General features: G+C 42.2%; 1 protein-coding gene and 1 pseudogene across 5 annotated transcripts; one reads left to right on the top strand and one right to left on the bottom strand.

The window, feature by feature from the left end:
* Positions 1-563: 563 nt before the first annotated feature.
* LOC100283905 (protein AATF) lies at positions 564-6,133 on the top strand. Of its 5 annotated transcripts, none has more exons than XM_008674722.3 (12): positions 564-975; positions 1,670-1,844; positions 1,943-2,017; positions 2,128-2,238; positions 2,367-2,406; positions 2,499-2,562; positions 4,581-4,683; positions 4,778-4,873; positions 4,955-4,984; positions 5,241-5,256; positions 5,652-5,736; positions 5,834-6,133. In XM_008674722.3, the coding sequence occupies exons 2-12, from the start codon at positions 1,785-1,787 to the stop codon at positions 5,937-5,939; spliced, it is 786 nt and encodes a 261-aa protein (XP_008672944.1). In that variant the 5' UTR covers positions 564-975; positions 1,670-1,784; the 3' UTR covers positions 5,940-6,133. The 5 variants fall into 5 exon arrangements, with proteins under 5 accessions (XP_008672944.1, XP_020405355.1, XP_035821792.1 ...); XM_035965899.1 differs by having other exon boundaries at positions 664-971; positions 5,241-5,340; positions 5,834-6,111; NM_001156803.2 differs by having other exon boundaries at positions 667-975; positions 5,241-5,340; positions 5,834-6,110.
* Positions 6,134-7,077: 944 nt separating this feature from the next.
* On the bottom strand, positions 7,078-8,986 carry LOC103649934 (cytochrome P450 72A14-like; annotated as a pseudogene).
* Between the last annotated feature and the right edge of the window lie 551 nt (positions 8,987-9,537).

The raw sequence follows: 9,537 nt of genomic DNA, 5'->3' as shown, positions 1-9,537 counted from the left end.
AACATTTAAACGTTTCTCTTCTAGTACATTAATCTTCTCAAGCCGGGTTGCTTCTGCCTATGTGATGCTTTTGAAAGGTTAATCTGGGTGCCTCAAAGGCTATGTCTGTTGGCAACATTGTCCGATGGGGAAGAAACTTTCTCGCGAGGATATAAACGTGAAATTTTATCCCTCGATGGGTAAACAGGGATTGAGACGGGAAGCATTTCCCATTCCTGTTCCCTGCGGACCCGTTAAACTTACACGCGACTATGTTTTTGTGTACTAGTTAACAACAAAAATAAATAATTACCTTGTAAAGAGAACACTAATTATATAAATATGTTCATTTTGATGTATATATATGATTTTTTACATTAAACAATGTGTATACGTGATAATGTTTAATATTACTAACAAAGAATGTATGTCTTAATTATAATTTAAATAGGGATAGAGATGGATTTATCTTTGTAGGAATGGGATGGAGAAGAAATGTTATGTAAGTGTTTGCGGAGATCTCTACAAGTAAATTTTTTCGTCGCGGAGAGAGGATAAGGAGGTATTCCCTCGCGGATAGAGATGGATTTATCTTTGTAGGAATGGGATGGAGAAGAAATGTTATGTAAATGTTTGCGGAGATCTCTACAAGTAATTTTTTTCGTCGCGGAGAGAGGATGAGGAGGTATTCCCCCGCGGAGAATTCACCCACGGTTTCCTCTCCTTCGGCCCAGCCCCCACCCGGCCGTCCACCTAATCCCGAGTCTCGAGCGAGTAGCGACGGCCGCGCCTGCGCCTGCCTGCGTCTTCCGTGGCGGCGCCCCTACCTCTCGAACCCGTCAGGCGGTCTGGCCGACCTCGCTTCCTCGGCTAGCTACCTACTCGCCAGCGTCTATTGTCCAGCAGGCGCCCAGCTCCCAAGCGGCCGCAGTGCCCCTGCTTCTGCCCTTGCACGTTCGGCCCCTGTGCTGCACTGCACAGTGAGCCAGACAGCGAGTAATATTTACTGATTATTGATTATTATCGTTGCATCAACGCATCCTATTTTGATTGATGAGTGCCAACTGTTACTTTCTAAAAAACGGCACCGTACGGTATTTTTCTACCACCATGTTGTTTAAGTATTTTCAATCGATGTCATTATTTGTGCTCTTTATTTTAGGATTATGTATTTTGGTTTGACTGTAGTAAGATTTCTAGCCTTATAATTATAATTTTTTGATTTTACCCCCTTGCCTCATTTCTGTGTCTGCCACTGCCTGCCCATAGTAAATCCACGGTGAGCCATCTGCAAGTCAGCGACGAGTTGCTTCTCAATTCCTTCTCTCGTAGTCCTGTCTTGTCCCCTCACCCATAGTCAAATCATCTGGTCACGTGACCTGATTTTGAGTGTTTGGTTTATTGGAAATAAGAGCAAAGCAGCACAGTATCAAGAATGTAGGGCAATTTGAATGTTCCTGCTGCACTGCTACTTTTAGAATTGTAGTATGCTTCATCATTTATTTATTTCTAAAAAAACTTGCATGTATTCTATCGTGACTTTTATTAAGAAAATAATGTATTCACGTATCTTCATGTTTCTGATAAAGGTATTTGTATATGCATCAGTGCTACACATGTGAATACCGGTTTTGTTTCAACTCTGAAGTCAAGTGATTTTACTGTTTTGTTTTGTTTTGTTTTGCAACAGGTAAGGTTTGTTTTCTTCCATTCAGTTTGTTGTACTGTGGAGATCAAACTAGCTAAGGGCAGAGCCAAATTTGGGGATTCTTCAACTGAAGCCTTGTATAGATATAGTTTGAAAGATGATGAACGAACACAGAGAGGAGGATGCCTTGAGAGGTCAAGCAGTCAAAAACCAGAAGGTGCTGACCCACCTTCTTTGCATCTTGGTATTAACATGTGCTACATATATATAATCTTGTCAAAATTCTTACCTTTGTTTGATTTATGCTCCTTCAAGGCGATATGGGACAAGACCATGGAAATGAGATTCTTGCTGCAGAAGGCGTTTTCTACTTCCAACAAGTTACCCCAGGTTGTAGCAAGCATCTCCCTAGGTTCTTTTTAATTGTCCCCCCTTTTCATGCAGGATTGTGGCTAAGTTGAATTCTAAACTCCATTTTGTTTTCTACTGTGCTGTTGCAGGAATCCATCAGAACAAGGTTTTGCAATCATGATAAGCAGATAGAGCAAGCATATGATGATCTTTTGAATTCGACGAAACATACTTTGAGCAGCATGATGGAGCTGCAGGAGGTTCAGTTAGTTGCACACATTGTTTTCCTTTCACTCCTATGATTTTCCTCAATATGATCAAAATGTTTCTTTTGCAAATAATAATTGAAATGTTTCTCATTGTACTCAACCTCTTAAACTACCTATAGGCTTTGCTTGAGAGTAATCAGGCTACAAAGGATGCCAATGGTATTGCTGCTCTCTATACTGTTCTTGTTCTACTGTAAAAACTATGACATCCCATCTATATGTTCATAACACAACTCTTTACTTGACCCCAGAAATTCCTTCTGCCTCAAATGGAGACAATGACGAGTGGTCAGAAGTACAGAGATTGCAGGCAAGGTAAATTTTGCAACAGAAATAACTAACCAACCATTAGTGCTTGAAAAAAAAAATGGACTGGTGACTGGGGAACGGGGTTCTCATCAACATTTGGACCTCAACGGTCTAATCAGTATAACTTAGAAGTTGGCTAGCGCTTGAAAAACACTACAGGACACTAAGCATTTGTTTATTTTCAGCTGCTTACATCCCTATGATTTCAAGTAACTACTTGTCTACTTGTGATAATCACCTGAGTATGAGTACTTGAAATGCTTATCACGTCTCGGCAATTGCATTTCTTTTATGCGTAACTGAAGTTTGCTCTAGCTTCCTAATAGAGTTCGTTTTTTAATACAGAAACCACTCTGAGATAGCCACAATGTAGTAAACGTGGCAGCTAAGGTACTAAAAACACCCATGCAAATAAGAAAAAAAATGAAACTTGTATTTTAATTTTGTTAAATACCTCTATAATTTGGCGATATATTGTGTTACCATCCTGCTTGTAGCCTGTAGGTCATTATATGAGCCATCAAATTGCGATGACAGTTGCCACAAATCCAGTTTCATATGAAGGTATTAGCTGTGTAACAAGCTAACTGCTGCTCTCTGCCCAATAAGTTATTCAATTGGATCAGTAGGTTGCATCCAAGGTTATTCAATTGGATCAGTAGGTTGCATCCAAGGAATACTTGTTGATATGCCTTTCTTTTGCCAAGCCTTGTAGCAGAAAAGGCATGTAGAAAAGGTCTTGCTTGAAAACTAGAATACAAAGTAACTTGGGTGTAAAGGATAATAGTTGATGAAATATATATATTTTTTAATTCTCACTTCTATACTACTCTATTATAAACCTAATGTCGGCACATAGTGATACCATGGCTTCACCCTCCGCGCTGACACTTTGGGGCCACCCACCACACCGCGCAAAAAATAGTGCATAGCGAGCACTCGAAACCGCACCCCTCTGCTTCAAAAATTTGAGGCTAACCATTAGATCACATGTACCTTAATGAAATAAATAATAATTATATTTGAATAAATATCTCAATACCTATTTATATGATACTCCCTCCGTCCCAGTATATAAGGCGTAACCATCTTTGGTTCAAAGACCAAAAAATATATTTAATTCTCTCTATACCACTGTATCGATGTACGTATGTATAGAGAGAGCACACCTTATATTGTGGAACAAGAACAAAGTAGTTACACCTTATATTATGGGACGCCACACCTTATATTGTGGAACAAGAACAAAAAGTAGTTACACCTTATATTATGGGACGGAGAGATTATATAACAACCGTAGCAAAGCACGGGTAGTAACTGCTTATGTTTGAAGTTGATGGGAAGAAGGCTAGTTATTCACATAAGGTATGCTAATAGGGTAATGCGACATGTTTTATTAAGGTACATGGATTAAGTGTCTTGACTTCATACAGTCTCTAAAATTATATGTGAATTTTGTTATGGTGACATGTTACTATATGTGAATTTTGTATTGTGCTACTGCTAACATCCCTCTAGAAAGCTGGTTCCGCAACATTGGATTCAATTATTTGCAAATATATGATGTAGCAAAAGTGAAGAAAAAACTACAATTAGATCTAAGGGCACATCACCATAACATTCTGAGAGTTATATGTATTAAGTTGCATGCATTAACTAATCCAACCCAAAAACTTAAGCTGATAGGAGGGGTGGACAATTCACTTATATTATATTCTAACACTCCCCCTCACGTCGAGTCTCAGACCTGGAATAGGAGCAAATAACAATTATTTTATTTAATTGCGCTAATCAGGATTCGAACTCGAGATCTCTAGTTTTGATACCATATTAAGTTGCATGCACCAATCAATTCAACCCAAAAGCTTAAGCTGATAGGAGGGATGAACAATTCACTTATATTATGGACCCTCTAGAGCTTTCATCTTACATGTGCACAGTGCACATATGCTGCTTGGTGTTGGTATTTGGTTTTATGTACTCATACAAAAATAAGCTGAGTGTGGTAAATTATTTGTTTACAGGATAACAACATTCAGAAATACCGAGATAGATAAATGGCACAGGAAAATACAGGTGACAACGGGTGCTGCTGCACTTAAAGGAAAGCTACATGCATTTAATCAGGTTGCCTGAATACTTATTTAACTACTTTGTGTAATTTGTTTCTGTTTAACAAGTCAATATATAAAGCTCAACTCTTCCCATTGTATGAGAACAGAACATTAGTGATCAAGTTGCTGGTTACATGAGAGATCCAAGCCGGATGATTAACAGGATGTACTTGACCAACTCTGCTGTTAGAGTATTTGGAAAGGTATTTTCGACGCATCTATCACTAAGGACCACCAGTCATTTGTGCACCTGGCTAACTTAAGTCTTGCTGTTCATATTTCAGGATGTGGGAGAACCTGGAACAGCTGAGGAGGTTCGAGCATTTACTACATTTCCCTTAAAAATATTTCAAACCTTATTTGGTCTCCTTCAGTCTACTGAAGTGTAACGGCCTGTAGTTAATTGAAGCTCATTTCTTCCCCTGAGATGATTTCCCCTTTTCTATCATAACCTTGGTTATTTATCTGTTACACTAACATTGCTATCAGAATGCTACTATTTGTACAAATAGAAGATATAATGCGGACTACACTACCTGAGCTTATTTCATCGCCTTTGCTATAACTCAGGGGCACATTATGGAAGGTGATCCTGAACTTATTGATGATTCTGAGTTTTATCAACAACTTCTCAAGGAGTTCCTTGAGTCATGTGATAGAGGGGCATCAAGTTAGTTCATTTTTAATTATTGAACTTATTATTATTTATTTACACACATAGGCGTACACCTATCGATCCCGGATTCGATTGAAATACATTAGGGCCAGGATGACCTATTATCCGTCTGTTTCCACCCCTAGAATTTATTTATATATCAACATGCATACTGAAACATGGTTCATCTAACAGAAGATACATGTTTCAAGAATTTCAGTTTTCATTTGTATATTCATAAACTGTTACCATTCTAAGATTTGTAAAAATGTATATGTTTGTACTTTCACCTTAAGCGTCCACCAAATACCATTTATTGTATGCAGAGTCGGCATTTTACTCTCTAAAAAAGCAGCAGGTTAAAAAGAGAAAGCTTGTCGATCGTCGTGCTTCGAAGAGCAGGAAGATACGGTGCGATCTCTATCCTCTGCGGTTTGCTGACGTTTGAAAATTTTCCAATAACTCCCCTTTTGGTATTATGCTCATTTCTGTTATGTGATTTTTTCAGGTACCATGTCCACGAGAAGATCACTAATTTCATGGCACCGGAGCCCATGGTTCTTCCTCCAATGGCTCCGAAGTTGTTTGAGAATTTATTTGGGAATAGCAGCTAGAATCCATAAACTGCAGTAGGTTTACATTTCTTTCTGTTGCCTTTTCTACTTCTATAAACTGTAGTAGGTATGATGTCACTAGACTTAGACTGAATTGTAAGTTTTGATGTCCTCATCAGTTTTGTGCGTAGACAAGCAGAGCCTAGTTCACCAATCAAATTATGCTTCGATTTGGGCCTGATGAGTGCCATTTACCGGTGGACCCGCGGTGAGTCGTGATATACGTGATTATCGAAAAATGAGTTTTCCTACGCAATTCTGTTAGGGGCCGCTTGGACCCCTTCGGAACTATGTCATCGGGTCTTAAAGACAAAACCCGTGGACTGGCGTGTTGAGTGGTTTTGAGGTTTAACCAGTGTTGAGTGGTTTTGAGGTTTACCATCGAAACCCTTGTGGGTAGTGTATGAAAACTTCATACGTGACCCATGTTTTAGACACGTGTTCTGTTAGTGTGTAACGTAACCGTGTCGGTGGTATGATCTGCTCTAATATCCTTGCACATGTTAGTGTTCGATCAAGTCCTAGTGCTTATCCTTACCGTTTTCGATCCATTGACAAGAATCCACATGACTTTTATCTTCGTATCACCATTTTCAACTCCACGCTACAAGCCAAGAGATGTGTTGTACAAATACTCTCATGCCCAATTAGTCCACCCATCTCAATCCAAGACACTACTTACTCGTCACAATCGAAACACACCTTATGTTTGCAAAATGCCTAATAATTGGCTCACAATCCAAATAATTATGGACTAACAACTAGTTGAGTAAATTTTAGCGGACTACTCTACATCCCAAAAAAAAGTGTACTCCTAGAATTTAAAAAAATTATGACAAAATAAGTGCACCTCCAGGTACAAGTTAAACTAACTCTAGTTGTTCTTTTCTACCTTCTCCTTTTCCAAAGTACAATAGTTACATCTTTATAGGGGGACATGTAATTTCTTAAAGACAATTATCTATTCACCTTAAACCTACGAATACTTATTTTAGGACGCATATAGAGTATTTTTAGGCATAAACTAACAATAGTCCTGGTCCATCCAAACAGCAAACATGTTGTTGCCTTTTTTTTCCGTATATATACAGGGAAATTTATGACCGTTTCGTCTCTGCAATATGCAAGCGGATGCAGCTCATGGGAGCTTCCTGAGCTTGACCTGCGCGCCGTGCTCTGGCTTGAGCAAGACGACGGGGAACGGCGCGTGCGAGTAGGACGGGGAGAGCTCGAATGTGAAGCTCCCCAGAATCATGGCGAGCCCTATCTTGGCCTCCAGCAGCGCGAAGGTCTGACCGACGCAGGTCCGAGGTCCCCAGCCGAACGGGAAGAACGATGGAGGCGCGTCCCCGGCGGACGACGCCCTGGCGACTCCCTCTGCGAACCTCTCCGGCCTGAACTCGTCGGCGTCCGGCCCCTACGCGTCCTTGTCGTGGTGGATGCAGAGCAGCGGCAGTATCAGCATCACGCCCGCCGGGTACCTGACGCCCCCAAGCTCCATGGGCTTGTATGTCCGCCGGTGCAACGCCGGCAGCGGCGTGTAGAGCCGCAGCACCTCGTACAGCACCATGGTCACCTGCAGACGCGATTGCGAATCACAATTACGACCACATTTCACACGACACTGACTGAACGAATCGATCAAGACTGATCATGCTATCGAAATGAAGGTTACGATTTTCAGTCGGCTGAGGCCGTCGTAGTCCAGCACTCTGCAGGAGGCGCCGCCGAAGACGCGGAGCACCTCCTCCCTGGCAAGGTCCTGCCACTCCGGGTGCATGCAGAGCGCCAGCAAGGTCCACGTGAGCAGCACCGACGTGGTCTCCATGCCGGCGAAGTAGAACACAGCTTGCACTCTCCAATGATGTCGTCGGTGGACATGCCTCCGGAGCTCGTCCCGCCGCCTCCGCCTCCGCCTTCGCCCCTGAGCTGCTCCATGTTGGACTCTAGCAGCAGGCCGAGAAGGTCGTCGCTCGTCGCCTTTCCTGCCCTCAGCGAGCTCTCCCTCGTCGCGATCATCCGTCTAAGGATCCCTTCGATCTCCGCCGCGATCCGCTTCATCCGCCGGTTGACCCTTGTAGGCAGCATCCTACACGCACGAAAATTGCAATTCTGTACATCAAAATCTTTTTGTCGTGTCAGTTCTCACTGACAATCAAATTAATATAGAATGTGGTTTGATCAGAGCTAGCTAGAGAGCACGAGCTGACATGTATCCAGGGATGTGTATCTTGCCGGCGACGAGCATGGCGAGGTGCACCTGCTCCTCCTGGAGCTCGAAGATCCTCCTGCCTTCCAGGTAGCTGCTGCCGAAGGCGACGCGGGAGATGACGTCCCCCGTCAGCCTCTGCATGTCCGGCCAGATGTCCACCTCGCATGGTTCGCCGTCGGCCGCGACCACCAGACGCTCCCATGTGCTCACCAGGTCGGCGCAGCACGACGCAAAGGCCGGCAGCATGCGCTGCAGGAGAATCGATTGATCGGGAAGCTCGTATCGGATCCATCAAATAGCAAGCTACACTGATGAGGTGATTCATGTATGAGACCTTGAGCTTCTCGAAATGGAAAGCGGGGTTGATGATCCTGCGGTGCTTGGCCCACTTGCTGCCCTCGTGGGTGCTCACGCCATAATGCAGCAGCCGCGTCAGCTGCCCGAAGCCGGCCTTCTCGAAGTGGCCGAACTTGTTGGACAGAACCTGGCGCACCAGCTCCGGCTCGGTTATGATCACCCTCGGCGTCGGCCCGAACCAGGTGACCGAGGTCTTGCCTGGGCCAGTGCCCAGACCAGTAGGCCACGCGTTGTCAATCCAGAGCGAGAGTGGATGGGTCATGAGTCGTACGAGTGAAACCTAGGGTGTGTTTGGTTTGGCTTTTGGCTTTGGTTTTTACCTCTGAAAGCCAAAAGTTAAACCAAAGGGATGGATCTAGAAAGCAGCTTTTCTAAAAGTCGACTTTCTCGCAGTAGAAAACTGAAAGCACCTCTGGACCTGCTTTTAGTGGTTTTTAGATAGAACTATGAAAACATATATCGAAGAACTTTTAATAGCTTTTAGTGGTTTCCAACAAATGGTTTTTAGCTTTTTAATATCTCACAGCCCACAACAGCTTTTTCCACAGCTCACAGCCCACAACAGTTTTATTCACAGCCACAGCTCGACCAAACAGACCCTTAGTCTTCTATAGACTCCGGTCACTACGCATAGTGCGTGACAACTTTTACGAAACAATGTCAATTTTTATCAGATTTTTTATATATGATATCATTACATGTCGACAAGTTTCATAATTTACTGACTTTGTTTGTGTTCTATACAATTTTAAAACAAATAGATCACAAGTTCATGGTCATATTTCGTGAGTATAGTGCTCGAAAATTCTGGTTTGTTCCTAAAATAGACCGTAACTTATGCTAAATAACATGAAAATCATTTTTGCATTCACATTTTTTCATTTTTCGAGTAACTTGCAGTTTAAATCTAAATTATCCGAAAAAATTCAATTAAACGAACTAAATCTAATATTTATAGAAAACACTTTGATAATTATGCCAATAGAACATGTAGGTCTATACTATAGGAACAAACCACAAAAAGTTTGG

This window comes from Zea mays, chromosome 3, assembly GCF_902167145.1.
Source record: "Zea mays cultivar B73 chromosome 3, Zm-B73-REFERENCE-NAM-5.0, whole genome shotgun sequence".
NCBI lineage: Eukaryota > Viridiplantae > Streptophyta > Magnoliopsida > Poales > Poaceae > Zea > Zea mays.
The sequence above is the reverse complement of the archived record's forward strand: the minus strand, read 5'-3'. Positions and strand labels throughout refer to the sequence as shown.

Bases quoted from the DNA above. Each gene is read 5' to 3' on its own strand.
- LOC100283905 (XM_020549766.3), top strand. From the start codon at position 1,785: ATGATGAACGAACACAGAGAGGAGGATGCCTTGAGAGGTCAAGCAGTC. The intron at 1,845-1,942 runs GTGCTGACCCAC...TGCTCCTTCAAG, and splicing joins AAGCAGTCAAAAACCAGAAG to GCGATATGGGACAAGACCAT. The intron at 2,407-2,498 runs GTATTGCTGCTC...ACTTGACCCCAG, and splicing joins GGCTACAAAGGATGCCAATG to AAATTCCTTCTGCCTCAAAT.